This window comes from Panthera leo, chromosome B2 (genome assembly GCF_018350215.1).
Source record: "Panthera leo isolate Ple1 chromosome B2, P.leo_Ple1_pat1.1, whole genome shotgun sequence".
NCBI classification, from domain to species: Eukaryota; Metazoa; Chordata; class Mammalia; order Carnivora; family Felidae; genus Panthera; species Panthera leo.
The window spans coordinates 78090419-78111209 of record NC_056683.1 but is presented as its reverse complement, the minus strand read 5'-3'; the positions used below and the strand labels follow the sequence as shown (position 1 = coordinate 78111209).

The following is a 20791-nucleotide window of genomic DNA, read 5'->3' as shown; positions in this document are numbered from 1 at the left end:
CCAACTTCTATTAGGAAAATTTCATAGAAAGTGATCAACTTAATGTGAAAAATTACCTTGTCATATTTCTTTCATATGTATGTTTTTAACTTTCAAAGAACACATACATGATTTATCTCCTAAGAATAAGATGGTTCTTCTATACAGAACTTTAATCCCATTATTCTACTTAAAATACTTTCCTAATTTAACACGCAGGCCATAGTTAGATTTTCCCATTCCCCAAAGATCGTTTGCAGCTTTTTTTTCTCCCTAAAGCAGGATTAAATCAAGATTGTGACTTTCTGGAACAACTAGACCTGTTGTCTTCTTGACTGTTTCTTCATAGTGTCATTTAATTTAACCTTTTATATCACTTTGAACTGTAAACTGGACGCTAGGTCTAAAGTAATTTAAAGTTTATTTAGGGAGGGGGAGGGGGAGAGGGGCAGAGAGAGAGGGAACGGAATCCCAAGCAGACTCCACACTGGCTGCATGGATCCCAACGCAGAGCTTGAACCCATGAACTGTGAGATCATGACCTGAGTGAAACCATGAACTGGAAGCTTAACCAACTGAGCCACTCTGGCATCCCTAAAGTTTTTATTTAATACAAGATGCTGCTGTAGTGTTCACGTTACATCACACAATGTATGGCTGGCTTTCCCAGGACTAGTGATAAGTTTGGACATTTTGTTAGGTCATTTGATACAGGATGCCTGTCAGACTTTTCTCCACTACTCTATTTAAACTACCAGTGATTTCCACAGTGCTAAATCTAATCAACATTTGACCTTGAAAAGTGTTTCAGTTGGTTCTACATAACTTTTTTTTTCTTGTTCCCTGCTGGCTCAGTCTTCATTTTTCTAAATGTTAAAACATACATATGCCCCAGGATTTAACCTTGGGCTCCTTGCCACCTCTGTTCATACTCTGTTTGGTGACCACATCTAATCCTAAAGACATAAGATTGTATTAACCTCTTGCATTCCTAGGTAGCCCAGACAGTTAAGCATCTCTTAGTTTTGGCTCAGGTCATGATCTCACAGTTCGTGAGTCTGAGCCCCACATCACAAGTGCAGAGCTTGCTTGGGATTCTCTCTCCCTCTCTCTCTGCCCTTTCTCTGCTCACACTCTCTCCCTCTCCCTCAAAATAAACTTTAAAGAAACTTATTTGCCTTGATAGAAGTAGGAAATTATGTTAAAAAATATTATATTCTTAGTCTATGCAGGCATTTCCACTTGGATGTTTAATAGAGGTCTCAAAACTTATGTCTAAAACCAAATTCCTTACTTTTGCCTCTCAAACTTTTTCCTCCAAATCATCATTCCCAGTTAATGGCATCTGTATTCTAGTTTCTCAGCCAAAAAACAGTCCATCTAGTAGTCTTGGTTCCGTCTCCAGTCTCACCATCTCTTCTTTAGTCAGTGATTGCCCAATTGTGGTCTTGTGGTTTTTGTTTTGCTTCATCTGTGTGTCCTTACCACCTCTCCCAGTCTCCTATAGCAGTCACAGTGATCATTTAAAGATCTAAATCTTTTACTTAGATGGCTTCCTACCCTAAGTAAAAGTCAAAGACTTTTATAGTGGTCTACAGGGCCCTAAATTACATGCATTCTACCCCACCTTCCTTAATTCTGGTCTCTTGCCTGCTCACCCTGCCTATCCCACATTGGCTGCCTCCTGATCCTCCCATGTAGTTTGTATACTCCTGCTGTTCTCTGCCAACAGTGCACATCTATAAAACTTCAGGGGTAAATCTTTGACCAACTTGTTCAAAAACTCCTCTCAGTGAGACCTGCTGAGACTACTATTTAAAATTGCAGCTTGATATCCTGGTTTTGTTGTTTTCTTTTTTTTTTTCTGTAACACATAACTATATAATTATCTGTTCTTCTGTTAGAGGGCAGTGAGGGCAAAGATCTTTGTTCAGTGAAGTATCACAGTGCCTGAAACAGTGCCTAGAGTATGGTATGTACACAGTAAACAGTTTTTTAATGAATTTCAAACTACTACAGGGTTTGCAGAGTAGTATTTCATTGAACAAAGATGTAATGAATCAGAATATCCCATTTTGGTATTTTGGTTTTACTATATTAAGAAATGGACGCAGAACTAAGGTGACACTTAATGCTCCAGAAATCCCACTAATGAGCTTCATGAGCTTTAATTTCATAGCTTTTTTGGATATTCACTATAAAAACAACAGTTTCCGTCTTGCTACTCTGACCTATTCTTTAAAGTAGGTAATAAGAAAAGTGGTTCAGTGCATGATACGCATTCAGGTAGCATGAATTCAACTAAATGCCCAACAAAAGAAAAATGAAAGCAGGGCTATGACTTCTCAGGGTGCCTCAGAGGTAAGCCTGTCTGTATGAGGCCAGTTCCTCTGTACCTTACAGTATGATAAGCATTTTGCTCTGAGTGTCCTTGAAATTCATAATTTCTAAACATAATTTTCTCTGGTGCTCACTGGCACCATTTGAAAGCTGGAGGAAATCACATTGTAGATATTGATGGTGTCTTCATATTAACAAGACATGGGATATTGGAAAACTTTTCCCATTGTCAACTGCCTCGCTTAAATAGGCAATAGGTGGAAAATCCTCAAAATTATCCATACATTCCCCTTCCTTAGATCTTACCAACCGTTACCAAAAATGAAACACATGGTGAAGGCACATTTGACTGGAGGGGAATGAGAAAAAATGCTGAGCTAGTTGCTGTGAAGGTAAGTCATGGAGACTTCACAGAACAGGAATTTATTCTTTGCTCTAATCATATGCATTTGACAGAGGCTCTGCCTTTATGGATTCCAAATTGTCAAATGCCTCTATGTGTCCAGTTTGTTCCTTATGGTGGTGCTGTTTGTGTCTGCATATTACAAATTCCTTAATTTCCACGTTGATAGCTCTTTGTGCTCATATGTACATGTGTTTACCACTCCATGAGAAATCCTGGCATCTTTAAGATGATGAGAAGACATTTACCTCAGAGTAATGCTACTCTGATAATTGTCTTTCTGACAGCTCTACAGGGCTAAATGTTTTCTGTTCTGGCATGCATTTGATTTTATTTCTGGTACCTTGGGATTTCCCTTTGTTTTAGAGCCTGGCAACATTTTGACAATTTGTTTTTGAGATCTAGTGCATCTAACATTTTTGTTTTTGGAGCAGAAGGAGGGGGAATGGAGCAGTTACCCAATAATGTCATTTCAGCCCATCATGTTGAGAGGACAAAGATACTCTATACTATATGACATGTCTTTACACACTCCAGGATTGAGGTTTAAGCTATCCATTAAATTTCTTTATATTAGGGACACCTGGGTGGCTCAGTCAGTTAAGTGTCCGACTCTTGATTTTAGCTCAGGTCATGATCTCCTGCTTCAGGAGATGGAGCCCCACATCAGCCTTGCTGACAGCACGCAGCCTGCTTAGGATTCTCCCTCTCTGTGCCCCTCTGCCCGCTTGTGTGCACGTGTACACTCTCTCTCAAATAACATTAAAAAAAAATGTCTTTATGTTAAAATTTAATTAGTTCTACATTAAAGTTGACTTCACACACAAAAAAGGCCTATAATTACATAGTTCGTACTAAGGTTTGTGAAACAAGCGAGTTTCTACTGAATTTGATTTTTTTCCCCCTTGTGGTCATATCTTCATGGTAATTTTGGTAAGTGAATACTCTTAAAGATATGTCCCAGAACTCTCATGGGAGTAGAACATTAAATAATGAACTCGGGGTAGCTTTGTTTCACTGTCTTGAGTTCTTGTTATGAAAGAGATATGGATGTCATTCTATTTGGACTTTACTTTCCTCAGTTGGATATCCTAAGATTGAGATGTGATTTGTAAAGATCTTACAGGCTCTACAACTCCATGATGGGTCATTCTGAAGTAGAATATTTACTGTATTTAAGCATAAAGCCAAAGAGCTTGGGATTTAAAATTTTTTCAGACTAAAGGAAATGGGGCAGCAGAGGCAGTTTTAGAACCTCTAGTCACTAGGAGAAATAAACCTGTAGGATATTCATTTCACTTACTACACAATTTACTAAAGGGAGGAATGCCAGTTCAAGAAACTGAGGGAGCAGTAATGAGTACTATTAAACAAACTGCAAAGAATTTATACTCCTGGATAAAGGAATTTATTACATTTATAAACTATGTGTGCTCAAGAACATTTATAATTTAGAAATGACTGAAAACTGCAGTGATAATGTGCGAGAGGTTTTAGTTAAAATGTAAGCATATCATTTGTTGGATTCTAAAGTACTCCAAAGGTATTTTGATATATTCCTGTTTGGGGTGAGCAGTCTATTTGTGGTGAAGCATCTCACACAAGGATTATACATTTCTCGCCAACAGTCTCATGGTGGTTTATAAATATGACTGGTGTCCTTTTTGCTTTCTAGCAGCCTCCCCATGTTAGCCTTGCCACATGGTCAGTCTTCTGTTTGGTAGGTTTTATAAATCCTAAAAGTTCTAGTTCGGAAACAGCTCTAATAAATCGAGCACTGGAGGCTGCGGCTAAGGAAATTTGCCATATTTTTTGACAAAAAGGTTAAAATCTCAATGTTAAAACATCAGTTGTTAAACTGAAGTAAAGTTCAAATATCTATTCCTAAATTAAACCGTAATCCTTACTGGAAAACATCAAATGTAATTAGAATCCACTGTCGACAAGACATGAATGGTAAAGTGCTTAAAGCTTACCTAATTCTAATTTTTCTTACAGTCTGAAAATTGCTTCCCCTTCAACTTCTAATAGTACATCATCGATCACCTTAGAAAAACATAATTACATTGACAGTTATGGGACATTTTTGCTAAATTCGGGAGTATGACCTTGATACAAGTTTGGGATTTGGTCTCATTTTAAACTTGGAATAAGTGTTTAGAAACAAGTTATTCTGGGATGGTATGGTTAATATTAACAAGTAATAATGTTGTCTGGGGCACATCTTTATAAATCTCTAAAATAAGTCTGGAGAAACTATAGGCTTATATGCCATGTAAACCTGGACATTGTAGAACTGGTTTTTTAAAAAAGGATACTGGATAATTTCATTCCTTTCTTCTGAGGTTATAGAATTTGCATCCATTTTTTCAGCAGCTGTCACAACTGTTGCAAAAGCCTTTTGAGAGACAAGACAGAAGAAAATAAAAATCTCTATCACTGCCAAGTATCTTTTATTGCATTTGATGACTGTATGAAGCCAGGTCAAGTACTGCTGCTGATAGCTGGCACATTTTTGAAATATTGCACCAAATTTCAGATTCTTAAAACTAATCTTCTTAGAAGGTGCCAATCATGCATATTTTTAAATGGTGACATCTGTTAAATAGGGCCTCTGACAGAGTTAACTTTGTAATGCTCTTCTGAGGATGGAAAGAAGTTATTTATCTTAGTAACAACAGTCGTCGGTTGCCTTGCCAAGCATTCCTTGTACTTCCTGATTGCTACATCTGTTGTATAGCTATTCCAATATTTTTTTTGTTTTATGTGATAAGGGAAACACTAGTTAATAATACACTTCTGTGGAATAACAGAACCAACCTAAACTGTTTAGCTCCTGCTTACTGTTAACTGTAGGGGTAGGTCACATACTTATTTTGACCTGGCACACTCACAAAATTCACTTCGTTGAGGTGTGGAATCAGAGTGCACAGGACTTGGAGTGGGACCCTTGAATGACCTGCTTATCTGGAGGAGATTTTGCAATATGAGGGGATTTACGCTTTCCAAACAAAAAAACAGGGCATTAAAAAAATGAAAGATGAGTTCCAAAGTACCAAAAGTATTAAAACCCCAGGAGAATGGTCACGGATAGCGAGGCAAATATACAGCTTGCTCTTTTCCCCCTGACCTACCTCTGACCAGTCCACAAGGTTGATTAGCCTGCTACACTCGAGGTGCAGTTTATATGCTATGCAGATGTCCGGGGCGACATTTGGAATGCAGCCTTCTTCACTTTTCAGTGCTTCATTCTAAAAACAACAGTAAACTAAGATGTCTGCCTTTTGGAAATGATTAGGAACACAAGCAGCCGTTAATGAACCCTCAAACTAAATTCAGTAAGCCAGTACATGGAAGTCTTTGGTTTCCTTTATTTAGTGAGCTGCATTTACTAACAGTTACTTAGCTCTTGTTTTGGATTAGGTCTTCATCATCATCCCCTTACCTCCTAGTCACTGGAAGAATAATCAGGATCAGAAAACAAGTGTATTTTTCATTTTAATCCAATTATTAATTTTTCAATTTTAATCATACATTATTATTTTCAGAGACCCTAATGCATTTCTATTTTCCATAAAAAGTTTATGGACTTTCTTGGGATTTTCAATAAAATGCCACTTCTAACACTTGTAATTATAGCAATAATTATTCTCTATTAATACCAACATACCACTACCAGAGTTGTAAGTTACTTCTCAAAAAGCTGTCAAACACTGCAGATCCTAACTCCTACAAAAACCATCTTTTTTAACATGTTTGAAATCTATAGTTCTTACTGAGACAATCTCTCACACATACATACACATGGAGTTTATAATATATATCCTCCCCAAAGACTCTTAAAATCATACCAGATCTCTACTGTGACCTACCACTGAAGAGAAATTTTAATTTGTGTTTTATATAGTAAAAATATTTTGTGCTTTAAATATGAAATATTCAAGTCCCCACTACCACCATCATTGAAAACCACTGATTTCTATCTTCCTACTCAGTATTCTCTTGTAATGCTTAGCATGCTAGCTTGAGTGCCATTTTGGGATAGAAAACCAGTAAAGTGGAACATTCTTCATAGATTTTTATGAAATCATTTCTTAAATATCTTTTGGGCCAAGATTTCTAGGTGTTTAGCTGAGTTCAAAACAAATGAATGTATTAGCAAATTGTCAACAGATTATTTCATGTATACATAAACTTACTGAAATGTTTAAAATGATGGCTTCATCTGAAGTTTTTAAAACTCTGAACTGTACTGAACTCTATTTAAAAAACAGCTTTTTTTTTTTTTTTTTTAAGTTTCTTTTGTGAGAGAGCATGTGTTTGAGCAGGGGAGCAGCAGAGAGAGAGAGAGAGAGAGAGAGAGAGAGAGAATCCCAAGCAGGCTCCGTGCTGTCAGTGCAGAGCCCGACGCAGGGCTTGATCCCACAAACTGTGACATCGTGATCTCAGCAGATGTCAAGAGTCAGATGCTCAACCAACTGTGCCACCCAGGTGCCCCAAGAAAAGCTTCTTGGAGCTAGCAAATATGTCTGGATTTTAGGAGTTTCATCCCTGCCAGATTATTGGCCATCCTCTATACTCAGCTCTTGAGATACTCTCTCGGAGTAGATCTTTCTTTGATTGAAAATCCCAAACTATTTATTTCTTATATCATAAACAAACCATCTGGATCTTTTAAATACTGTTTGATCCATGATCTGATGTTATGTCTGTAGGAAACATTTATTTTCACAAGAGTAGTAGCATTATACTCTGGTGTCTTCATGCCTGTGATCTGGCATTTTACCACATGAAGGGGAAGATAATTACACACAATCGAAAGTTGGCAGCATTATTCACTGGCTTAGAAAATGCCCTCTAAAGTCTAAAGAATTTTTTTACACCTAAAAGAGGTATAATCCTGCGCTACCAACTCCCCATTTATTAGGACTGCAAATTTACAATATTTTTATGGTAAATGAAGCCTGGGGTCTGAATCAAACTTTCAGAGTAACAAATAGGCTTTTTACCTTGAGATAATAATAAGGATTGTTGAGTGCAGTGTGGAGGGCGATTCTGGGAGCAGCGTTCAGGTGCGCACGCAGGGTGTGGGCGGCACTGAAGTACATCACCTCGTGCAGAGGCTGTGTCTCTGGAGGCAGAAGGTATTCTCTGAAACAGCCAAAGGGAGGTAGGTATCTGTTTTTAGATAAGCACAGGTTTATTTTCAGTGTAACATTTTGTCAGTCCTCTGGAAGACTGAGCAACTTACTTAAAAAGCAAAATCAAGAACCAAAAACAAATGAAACAAAAGCCAAATATAATAGTACAGGTTCACTCAGAATTGTACCTTTTTCATACAATATTTTTTAAAACTTTCAGACTCATTAGAGTTTAAGAAACTGTATTTCAGTTCTGATTTAAACCTTTAGGAACAAATGTACCTAAGTTACATTTCTGCTCAAAAGCTTTATGATACCTTACAGTATTAAAGAATACTTTCTTGAAGTAATTGTTGAGAAAACCAAGATAGCTACACTCCTTACCACAGCAGACCTGTAACTCCTGGCAGGGTTTACAACACAGGCCTCAGACAGACCTGGATTTAAGAAGTTAGGAAATTCTTTTGGGAACATGGAAAATTTTTTGAAGTTTCATAGAAATGATACGTGGGAGGTTTTTATATGTTAGAATTAAATTTTACTTTAGAAGACAAAAAAGGCTAAATTTTAGCTTCAGAATATTAGAAAACAAGCCAACTGTTCATCACTAAAATTTCAATTAGAAAAACCACTGAAACTTGTGTTTTTTCTCTTATTTATGAGCTAGATGACAAACCAATCTTAATGAAATTTGAACTTAGGAAATAAAGCATTAAAAAGTTCACTTTCAATGTCTAATGAGCCTATCAGCTTGCCTGTGCCCTGACAGTGACATCACTCTTGAGTGGCCTGGAGGGTAGCAAATTGGAAGGGAGAAACCTTGGCAAACACAACGCAAGGGTAAGAGTAGTAAGTCACTAACTTGTTTAAAGTAGTTCATTCACATGCCTTCATAAAGATTCAGGGGACTTAGTCCTGTCCCTGGGCTTTAAATATTTTAGCCACATGACAGATTTGTGTCAGTTCACCAAGTGCAGGCAGAAAAAGCAGCTGCCTCAGCCTCGCCACCAGAGAAATTACGCTCTTCTTCCCTGTGTCCTGGCTGTCTCCCCTCTTGGGACAAAATCCCTCTACACCTGCTCCACCTGTGTGGTCAGTAGCTTTAAGGAAAAGAGGACATGGAGGTATTAACCATGCACATCACCTCTCCTCATCTTAAGAAAGCTCCTGGCCCCCTGCTCATTCCACTTGTAGATGCTGCTCCTTCCCTAGAGTTCGTCAGAAGAAAACCCACTGGCAAAGTCTAGGATTTTGAATTGGCGCTAAGGATCAGCATTCTGTACCTTAAGTACTGCTAACCTCTTACTCAAGGTTAAATTAGCTGTAGCCTCTGGCATAGGTTTTGTAACATCAACTGCCTCCCCAGCTGGCTGGCTACCCAGTTTGTAATCAGCTCTTCCTGCACCAACCTCAGGCTGTCTCTCCCCAATCATTATAATGACTGTCATTAAAAGGCCCTGTTGGAAGTCCCTGCTATGAAGTAAGGACTGGAAATCAAACAAGGCAACCAGACAGAGTCAATTTCAGAAAAAAACTATTATCTCACATTTTTCATTTTTACTCCTCTCCCTTTTTAACATCTTTACATTTATTTAATGTTTAGAAATTCAGGTAATTCCCAAGGCAAAAGGCCTATGTGGATACCCTCAAAGAACCTCCATCAGAGGCAAAATAAAATATATGCCTGTATTTTGTTTACACTGGGCTGCTACATTAGTTGAACAACAATAGTGACAAAACATCATCGTACATTAGGATTTCTGTCCAACTGCAAATGTGGAGATTAGCATAGAAGCACACTTCTGCAGCTTATTTGCTGGGAGAAGCAGAGGTCACAAACAAAAGAGGTGGTTTTGTGGGAACTGATAGGACCACTTAGTGTCAAAAAGGGCTACAAAGTTGAAGTTTGTATTCTGGTGAAAACAGTAACTCAGAAAGTAGTACTTCTAATTCTCAGTAGTTTCATCAAGAGCTGCTCAAGGTAAACTGAGAACCCTGTCTCTCAAAGTCTATTGCTTATATTTATCTTTAACAAACATCTTTTCTCCAGGACTCCAAACTCTGTTCAAACATCTGTGATGTGGTCTCCTTGGAGACTGTATGGAGAAATGGAGAGGGACTTTTGATGGATGTCAGTAGACTAGGACTGTGTGACCATCCAGAAGTCCTAGCTTCACTCTGGGCTTTAGGTGCCACATGACTCCTCAGGTCCCTTTTAGTTCTAACATGCTACAATCCTAATCTCTTCCTGCCTGGGATAGTCAATTTTGATAAAGACAGTAAATCCTAGTATGGATAATTTTGTGATTTCACAACACAGCACAATTCAATCATGCTCAACTTTATTTCGGTAACCGCTCAGAAAGGTAAAAAGTCAGACATAATTAGGTCAAAGATCACAAAAGAGGAATAGCTGTTTGATTTCAAAGCCTACAATTTGGGATTTGTAGGAACTCAGAAAGGAACCTGGCATTTAGCCTACAATTATGTTAAAATACACTACATTTTTTAGCAATAACAATGGCCACAGGTTGGTAAAGGAAAGGAGCCAGAAACTTGGGGCAAAAACTACAGAACAGGAAAGCCCAGTAGTGCAAGGTTAACAGGAGGGCAAGGTTAACTAAAGTTCTAAAAGGTCAATTCCGGCCAGCAGGTCAATTCGATGTTGCATTGCATCACTTTTACATGACACATTTCTTACTTTAACCTACCTTTTGTCACACTTGGTTGATCATTTGGACCTCTTGCATGACATTAGTAATTTCTCCCTAATGATTAGCAACAATGGCTCCCACACTGTCCTGGAAAATGGAACTTTTCACTTTGAAGAAGGACAGGTCATTTATCAGAAAACTACTCTGCCTTCAGTAACTGAGCTGTTCTTTTTGGCACTGGATTATATTCAGTGCCTAGCCTGCTGTTTGAACTGCCATTAAAATACAGAATAAGCAATGATAAATAACAGCTTTTTCCTATTTTTTAACTATTAAATCATTTTCGTTTTCACACTTCTCTTTTTTTTTTTTTTTTTTCCCCTTATAGCATGTCCCAATTGCCTGAAAGGAGGCTTAGGTGGGAAATCCTAAACAGCTACATAAAATTGGCTTTTGGGAAATCTATGAATCAGAATGATCTGGGTTTCCCAAAAAGAAATAATCTTAAAATATAGGCTAATGGACTTCTAAATTACATTTCTCAACATGAATCTAGTGCTGATAATAAGTTGCACTGGTATTCTTTAGAATTAGAAGCGCCTTACTCTGGATAAAAGAGGGCATTATGGCTAGCTGGCTGTGTCTTCTGGGCTTGGCCTAGACCCATCATACTCCCAGCACAGGCAGAGCAAGGATACAGTGCAATGCAAACATTCTGTTGTTAGGGTAAAAAACACTCAGCTTTCTATTTTCACACCCCACTCCTCCAACACCAGCCTAATGAACTAGAGAGATCAAATTTAAATCTGTGTTCTTGAACTGGCAGTAAAGGAATGAACTAGTCCTTTGATGAGACATCTTAATAAGGATGGAAAATGAATCAAAATTACAATTCTAAGCTAGATGAAGGGGCCTGAAAAGCATAAAGCCTAATCTAGGAGAAAGTGCCCTGGATTGGCTATGGACAGCTATCACCCCAGTCTTATTGGGAAAATAGCCTGATTTTTAGCTCTTAAGAGCAACAGACTCACCTCACCAGACTGTCAATGAAGTTGACAACTTTTTCTCTGAGTGCTTCAAACCTGGTCTGCTTCTTACTGGTTCTTCTTAATTCCTTCATTTCCAATAAGGACTATGGATGAAAGAACATATTTTTTCTGGTGATTCTGCAACAGAAAACTCAGAGGGGAGCTCTAGGTCCACAGACAGAATGTGCACAGAAAAAGCAAGATCAATGAGGGTTGCGTTTACTTTTTATTTTTAAGGTCTGCAAAGAATCTCTCCTCCTAAGTGTTTTGCTTCAAATATATATCAAGTTTATTTCAGGGAAAAAGAAAAAGAGCAGTTCACTTCATTGCTATTATACGGTAGAGTGCTCACAATCCACAACCCATTGGTTCATTTAAGAAAAGGATTTATATGGGGTGAGCCTGGGTGGCTCAGTCGATTAAGCAGCCGACTTTGGCTCTGGTCATGATCCCATGGTTTATGGGTTCGAGCTCCACATCGGGCTCTGCGCTGACAGCTCAGAGCCTGGAGCCTGCTTCAGATTCTGTGTCTCCCTCTCTCTCTGCACCCTTGACTAGCTTGTGCATGTGCGCTCAATCTCTCCCTCCCCCGCCTAAATAAATAAATAAACTTTAAAAAAAATTTCTTAAAAAAGAAAAGGACTTACAAGTAGGAGGAAAAAAATCCTTACACTTTGGCCATGAGAATAAATTCAATGTGTTCTGCCTTGCTTTGATTGAAAGTTTACATTTATCATAACTTGGTATCATGATACAAAGAAATGTTCTTTACTTTGACAACCAAGATCCTAAAGTTAGAATTAACTGACAAAGATTATGTTGGGTGTACTGTGGCTCAGTTCCTGGTCTCTACTGAATATGCATTAAAAAGTCAAGTCCCTAAAATTAATGGGTTAGGTTCTTATGGATTTCTGCTTGATCAAACAAAAAGTCAAATGCATCAGATAAATAATCAGATACCTTTTTGCAACAAATGTTCCCATTTTTTCCTTACTGCTGGTTAATTCCTATTCTAAGCCTGAAGGAACAGTTTCCACCTATGTTGGCTAGTAAATTCCAGACTTTGTAAATAGAGAATGAGGATGGCAGTGGATCAGATAAACAGGATGTTCAATTTATAAGTGTGTTACAAAATCTGCTTTGTTCCTGATTGTGGATGAAAAATAAAAACAAAAACACAGGCAGAGCTAATCTAGAGCACACACTAAAAAAAGGAGTGTTGCAAGATGCAGTTGGAAGGAAAAATTTACCTTCTGAAGATGATAAAGGTCTGTCTTCTGAAGCCCCTTTGACTGTAGCCCTGAAGTATCTTCTTCTTCTTTGGCTTCTGCTTTTTAATATAAAACCAATATACAGCAACTAGGGTAAATCCATTCCAGTCAAAAGAACAAATATTTCTAGAACTCCACGGGAAATAAAGTGCACCAAAGGGAACAGAAAACTGCAGCTGGTGAAAGGTGTAGTTGTGCTTATGGAGAGCATGAGGCTCTAAAACAACCCTCTTCCTATGTAAGGCAGGTTTTAGGAATTTCACATTCACATGGCTTATTTGGACTAAATCTAAGACAAGAGGATGTGGCTGCAGAATCTGCACTGTTCTAAAAGAATAAATTTCTTCTTAGCTATGGATAATTCTTCATTCAAGAAAAATATAATTTAAGGTTAAATATCTAATAAATTCTTTGTGCCATTTCATTAGCAAGTAGCAGAGCCTTGAAAACCTGATCTGACACTGTGACCCTACAAATGTAATTTTAAACCCAGACTATAAAACATAGTTAAGGAACCAGAGATAGCATATAGTCAAATATCTCTACTTGTCTAATGTGTGTGTGTGTGTGTGTGTGTGTGTGTGTGTGTGTGTGTGTTGGGAAGGGGGGGGTGTTAATTTTACTTTATTATTAACAGAGTATCACTTCTGAGAATAGACAATACAGATATTTCTTTACAGTGGTTTTACTTCAACTCGTAAAATTCTTTATCTTCAGAATGTTAATCATCTTAATCTCCAAACTTCCCATTTCAAAAAGCTGCATTCCTTTATTATTTAGTATATCACAATTTATTTCACCAGCTTATGTTAATTGTTATAATATCAAGTTTTATTTTACAAAATAAAAACTAAGTCCAATTTTTTAAAAGATTGTAATTTACCTACTTATATATATTAAGTCTTTTACCTTATTTATGTCCTTAAGGGTGTCCCCTCACTGTCCCAATAACCACAGTTAAGGGGCATTTAAATTATGAATGAATGAACAAAAGCAATGAGCTGGCTTATGAGAGGGGAGCTGGAACCTGGGTGCTAGCACTAGCTAGCTGTGGGATCTGGAGGAAGTACATTCTCTTCCTGGGCTTTAGTCTGTTTGTAACTGAACTCAATGATTTCTACACTAATCTCCAGTCCTTTAAAATATGATTTGAAAAATGGTTCAGCTCATGCTACAGTGCAAAAGAGCAATGCCTACATACAGCCTGAAGCGAACACTCTTAGTACTGTACTTCCTCGTGCTGGCTGCTCATGTCACTCCAGACAAGGAAACTTTCTCTTCATCTTCCACTGACCTAGCATGGCAGCTGTGGACAGATATGGAGGGATCTCAGCAAAAGCAGTTTCCTTTAATCCAAAGGATTTTCAAGACAAAGGAACACTTGCCAAACGTAGAAAGGATTGACAGACATTCCAAGTGTGAAGTATTTTCATCATGCCACGTCCAATCTATGTGCTTACATACCACACTGCCTCCTTCCCTCAACCTCCCAAAGTAAAATTTCCCTAAGTAGGGGAAAATAAAGGGTCCATACTCTTTGTTTGTTTTACCAAGAATACCATACTTTAGTGCTAGAATGAGAGCAAGAGAAGAGCCCATGAAAAGTTAACGATCAGTATCAATCCATGGTGCCCCTGGAAAACACAGAGAAGTCCTGCTGCATCATAACATGGCTACTCATACACAATCAGGCAAGGCAGCATTCAGCAAATATAAATGGCCGTGTGGCGGTCAGGCAAAATCAAGGAAATTACAACACTTCAACATGGGAATGCCAGGCTGCCTCAGTTCATTTAGGACTGAAAGATTATAGCTTTTATAAATCAGATTAAAGCAAACCTCATGCATATTTTGGTAATCAGCATACCAATGAGCCTCATTTTTGTGAAAGTGGTTCACAGCTATTAATTCTTCAGGCTTACAAATGATTTATGCAGTGTTTTTGAAATCTAAAAGAACTTGATGAAATGCTTAAGAAAAAACATCTAAAAGGAGTCCTTAATTATGATGCCCTGCTACTCTCTCCAATCTTTTTGATTTTTTTTTTTTTTTTTTTTAAGGTAAATGTAAGTCCTCTAAGCTGTCCATCTGGAAAGAATTTTTTTTCCTGACCATTTGATGATCTTCATTGTTTAAACCAAATCTGGAAGAGAACCACTTGTCTTATTTGTGATTGTCAGGATATGATATTCTGAGGGTTGGTATGCTGACTGCCCATGAACTACTTTATCTCTTTATCTCTCAAACATCAGAAAATGGGGTTTTCCATGTTATTTTATTTAGTTAAATTTCATAGCCAGTACAATTGGCAAGATGCTATATTCTCACCATCAAGACTCTGAAACTGGGCCAGAAACTCCTCTATTCTCTTTGCTGTGCTCCCAAGCTGCTTTTCAGAAGAGGACTTAAAAACCTTGAAACATTTCTGAAGTATGGTCATCAGTTCATCCTTTGCCAACATCCTAGAATATAATCAGTGACAGGAGACATACTGTAATGGGAAAATTAATATACTTAACACTCTGTATATTAAATGTTTCTGGTCAGAAAAAGATGGTATAAATTCTTCACTAGTAGCTACCAAATTTGGGGGGAGAGATTTTCCTCAATGTATGTGACATTTCAGAAGTATTTAGAAACGTTCTCATAATAAAGCTCAACTCACAAATGTACAAAGCTCCAGGCTCACAGCCTGATTGCAGCACTTACTAGGTTTGTAGTACACAGCAAGTTACCAAACCACTCTGACCCTGGGTTTCCCGGTCTATAAAATGGAAATAAGAATTCACATATTTCACAGGTTAGATGGAGGCTTAAAAATTAAATGAGGAGATGCATTTGAAGACTCTAGCCCAATGCTTACCACACAGTAGGTAGGCATTTAAGGTTAGTGTCCCTTTGCTTCAGATCTGAGACAGAAATGTCTGCTGAAGATACAACACTTAAACTAAATGAAAGCTTATTTGAGAGGACCAAAAAAATATCATAATCATTTCTCTAATTATTACCATCTTAGCTATATTTTAACATATTCTATGGGCTTTATAAACATCAGTCATTAAATCCACTAAATTTTTTTAAAAGGTAAGCAATTCTGTGTGTTTTATATAGCACAGGTGGAATGGTTGTATAATGCACTCAAGGCCACAGAAGAAATCTGTTAGAAACAGAACACAGATCTTCTAAAAATTAGGATCCCATTCTCAGAACCCTTACTTATATAAGGATCTCTCTACTAAGATCATATTCAGTAACAGAATGAAATGGAATTAGGTCAATATTAGTAATTATTAAGTGCCATGACACAAGTATAAAAATTATTTTCAGCAAATGGACCTAAAAACTGAAGACTACTATGATTAAAAGTTCTTGTATTTATCATGAAGGACTCAGACAAATCCAAAATATAGGCTATTCTGCAAGATAACTACCTTATGTTTGACATTTTTCATAATAAAAAATCTGGGAAAGATACTAACATTACTAAGACAGAAAAAAGATATAAAGCTAAGTAGACTAAGACTACTGAGCAATTAAGCTGGTTACTTCAACTAAATTTAAACCCCAACCAAAAAATAAAGAATTGTCATACAACCAACAAATACAGAAACTGGTAGGAGTGGACAAAAGTAAACTTTTGCCTAGAAAAAGCATAAGATCTTCCTCCTTCTATAGCAATAATTATCTGAAGTATTAGTAGTCTTTTTCTGTGAATGAAAGGCAGCTAGAGGTCAAAGAAAATTAAACCAACACATTTAATTCTTGATTACATTTGACATTACTTAAAATGTCTGACTTTCTATTGCCCAGATGAAGTTAAACTTAAAAGAGTTAAACTCAAAGTCAGATACATTTGAACAATCTGTTATATCTGACAAACGTTAGCCCTATTCAAATAGCCACGACCAGCATCTCCAGGGTCCGAGGAAACACTGACAATGGCTTGCTTGCGGGGCAGAAGCTGGTAACTCACATCAGCAGCACCCTGAGAAAAAGCGTACCAGGCTGCAGGCAGCCCTTCTGGGCATCTATCTGCAGCTTACAAAACTGAGTATTGAGAGAGACAAAGCCCCGCCTATTATTGACTTTCAGGATATAAGGAAAAAAAATGTCATTATGTCATATAATTTTGAAATCAAACTTTATTAGTCATAACTTTTAACATGACATTTGTTGGAGGGGGTAGATCCTTCACTTCAGATGTAAACGTCCAGGAATTCAGAGAGTTATCACTCTTTTTCTTACTAGCCAAAGGTAATGTTCTTGTTTCCAGAAGAGCAAAAGATCTTACACTTTCCCAAGTACTCTCCAGTTTAATATAAAACAAGTCTTGAAGTAGAGCTAATAATGTGACCAACCCTATAAAATCATTAAATTTTTTCAATTAAATTATATATACACAGAATCAACATATGCCTGCTATCATCACTATTATTTTTTTTTTAATGTTTTTATTTTTGAGACAGAGAGAGACAAAGCATGAACAGGGGACGGTCAGAGAGAGGGAGACACAGAATCCAAAACAGGCTCCAGGCTCTGAGCTGTCAGCACAGAGCTCGACGCGGGGCTCGAACTCACGGACCGCGAGATCATGACCTGAGCCGAAGTCGGCTGCTTAACCGACTGAGCCACCCAGGCGCCCCTCATCACTATTATTTAGTATCATTCTACAGTCCAGTTGCTACAACAAATTAAGAAAAAAGAAGTGGTGCAAAAAAAAAAAAAAAAAAAAAAAGGAAAGAAAAAAGAAGTGGTGCAAACATTACAAAGGAAGATGAAATTTATTATTTGCATATGATGTGACTATAAGATTGGAAAATCTAAAAGAACTGCGTAAGTATTAAAGAGTATGAAGGATGTGTGGATGTAAGACATGTATACACATACACCTGTGTTGACACCTTACATGTACATGTAATCCATCTTATATTAAACTATGTAATGGAAAAAAAGAACATATTCAAAATGGCAACAAAAACCACAGAAAACAAAGCAATATACTTTATAACAAATATGTAAGACATATCAAAAAAAGAAAACCCTGAATAAGTGAATAGACATTTAAAGTTTTAGAGATACAAATTCATTCCAAATAAGTCTATACTTTTAACACTTTTTGAAACAAAAGTCCAGTGAGTATTTGTTTAAACCCCAATAAAATTATCCTAAAATTTATATGGAAAAAATAACTGTTCCTTAAAAAGAGGAATAATGTGTATATACTTGACTGTGTACAGTGGGGCTATTAATATATTAAAAAGTATAAGCTACAGTGATTAAAATCAGATGGCACTTTATAGGAATGAACGGGTCAATAATGAGAATAAGTCTACAAAGAGATCAAGGAATATATAGGAGTTTGGTACATAATACAAGGTAGTACTTCTAATTACTGGGGAAGAGATGGAAATAGTTTGAGTATAATAGATCACTACCTCAATATTATTTCAAACAGAATAAAGATGTGAGTATGGCATGGGGATAGGAGAAAGAACTAGTCCATCAATTATAAAATACCAGAAGAAAATAATGATATTTAAGCCTAATAATATCCAGCATCAGCATGAGTGTGGGGAAACAAATACTGATACACTGTTGGCACAAGTGTACGTTGGAAAAAGTGTTTACATTTTAGACCCTAAAAGTCTATTAAATATGTATTTATTTTTGTGAAAATTACACAAATGTAGGAGAACATTTACCCTTGGTGATTACTGTAACAGTGAAGAATTAGAAACAACCCAAATACATATCAAACAAGGGACTGATTAAATAAAATGTTACATTTTCAAAATGAGATATTATGTAGCTGTGATAAACAATGACATAGTACTAGTGATGACAGTTAACATATATGCACATGTGTATTTGGCAGAATTTGATCTCTACTACACTATATGATGTAGTTATTATTATTGCCACATTAAGAGATGAGGAACAGAGACACAGAAAACTTAAGTAACTTGTCTAGAGTCTGGTAACTGGCAATTGCCAATTTGGTAATTTGACTGGATTAGAACCAAGTCTGGCTTGGTTGGCATCCATGCTCTTACCAACCATGCTGCACCACATTTCAAGACACAGTGTCCACAGTAGGATATTAGGTACAAAACAAGTAACTACCACAACAAAAATGAACAAATTTCAAAACCAAAAAAATGCAAGTTGTAGAACATCCTATCCAGTATGATTTAATACCTGTTTGTGCCTAGAAAAAAATCTAGAAGTACAAACTGTTAGCAGTAGATGACTGGCTTTCAAAGTTATAGAACACGAATGGTAATATCAAAAAGCAATGTTATGTTTTCACTTAGATTATTATTAGAGTGACTCCACTTTGGACAAACCAAACCTGAATGAACAAAACTGAAAACTAAAAAATGAAAATTTTAATTTATCCCTCAAAGTTTTTTATAATAACACCCAAATAGAAAATTAAGTATTGAGTCTAGCCACTAGACCAGCATGTTTCAAACTGAGTTTTCAAAATGGGTTTCAACCATTAGTAAGTCATGAAACCATTCATTCATTCAGTGAACACTTACTGAATGCCTACTACATACCAGCCACTGTTCTGGGCTTTTGGGATACATCTCAGTGAAACAAAAACCCCTGTATTCATGAAACTTGTATTCTAATGGATGGGGGATGAGGAGGTAGGGCACAGACAACAAACACTATGTCTCATATTACTATGTATATACTAAAACTTGACATTATTATAGAAAAATATTAAGGGGGAAGTTTGGGGAGGAGCAGATAGGTTTGAATTTCAAAATGATTATTAGGCCTCACTGAGAAGAAGATATTTGATCAACCACGTGAAGGAGGTAAGAGAGTATTTGTAAGAACTTTTCCTGGCAGAGAGAATAATGCATGCAAAGGGCCTACACTGAGTGTATGTCTGGCATGTTCAAGAAGAACAAGAGGTCAAGGTGGCTGGAGTGGAAAGAGAAATCAAGTAGTAGGAAATGAAATAAGAGATAGGCAATGCAGGGCTAGATCACAGAGGGTTGCTATATAGACTGTGGCTTTTATTCTGAGTGAAAAGGGGAGTTCATGGAATTGTTTAGAGCAAAGGAATGAAATTATATGTATTTTAAAAAGACTGTGCTGACTGCTGTTTTGAGAAAAACCCATGGGGGAACATGTATGGAAGCAAGGGAAACCAGTTTTACAATTTTCCATATGAGAGACGATAGTGACTTGGACAGGTGTTACCAGTGAGGGAAGGTGGCAAAAAGAGGTTTGATTCTTGATATATTTTGAAGCCAGAACCCAAGTTTTTGGATTTCAACAATGGGAAGGATAAAAAGACTGACTACACGAAGATTCTAAGGTTAAAGGGAAGATCACACATTCAGTTTTAAACATATTAACTTTGAAATGTATATTGGCTATCTAAGTGGAGATGTTAATTAGGTACATGGAATAACAGTCAGGCAGTCAAAAAAAAGAAAAAAGTGGGCTTTTGACTAAGCCCTGGCACATTGTAATGTTAGGGTGTCAAGGAGAAGAGAAACCACCAAAGAAGACAGAAGGAGCATGCACTAAAGTAGGAGGAAACCCGAGAGTCGGGATCCTGAATGTCATTAAGGAAAGAGTGCTGTACTGTGCTGGTGCTGATAACAGGTTAACACAAATGAAGACGTAGGACTGACCATTAGATTTAGGAACAGGGAAGTCACCAATGACCTTCTTCAAAGTAGTTTTAATAGAGAGCAAAAACCAAATCAGGTAAGACAGAATGAAAGGAGAGGAACTAGAGACAGTGAGACAGTGCTTTTGAACTCAGGGAGATCCCATTTAGCATTCAGCTGAAAAGAAAATATCAGAATTATAAAGTATGAAAGCCACCACACAAGATTAAAGAGAAAGGAAAAAACACATTAAGATAGGTCACATTAATGCCAAAAAAGAGCTAATTATGTTTAACCAACTTAAGGCTTATGATACTTAATGTGTTAAAAGCTTT

At 37.0% G+C, this 20791-nt stretch overlaps 1 protein-coding gene across 4 annotated transcripts in view; it reads right to left on the bottom strand.

The window, feature by feature from the left end:
• Positions 1–3486: 3486 nt before the first annotated feature.
• The window catches only part of ORC3 (origin recognition complex subunit 3), a 62420-nt gene continuing 45115 nt past the window's right edge, over positions 3487–20791 (bottom strand). The window contains exons 14-20 of one of the 4 annotated variants that reach the window (XM_042939326.1): positions 15145–15278; positions 12796–12875; positions 11549–11649; positions 7732–7873; positions 5857–5973; positions 5041–5120; positions 3487–4506 (exon numbers count right to left, since the gene is read on the bottom strand). In XM_042939326.1, coding sequence (XP_042795260.1) covers positions 4485–4506; positions 5041–5120; positions 5857–5973; positions 7732–7873; positions 11549–11649; positions 12796–12875; positions 15145–15278 — 676 coding nt within the window. In that variant the 3' untranslated portion in view covers positions 3487–4484. The other 3 variants (XM_042939323.1, XM_042939324.1, XM_042939325.1) reach the window with 3 other exon arrangements.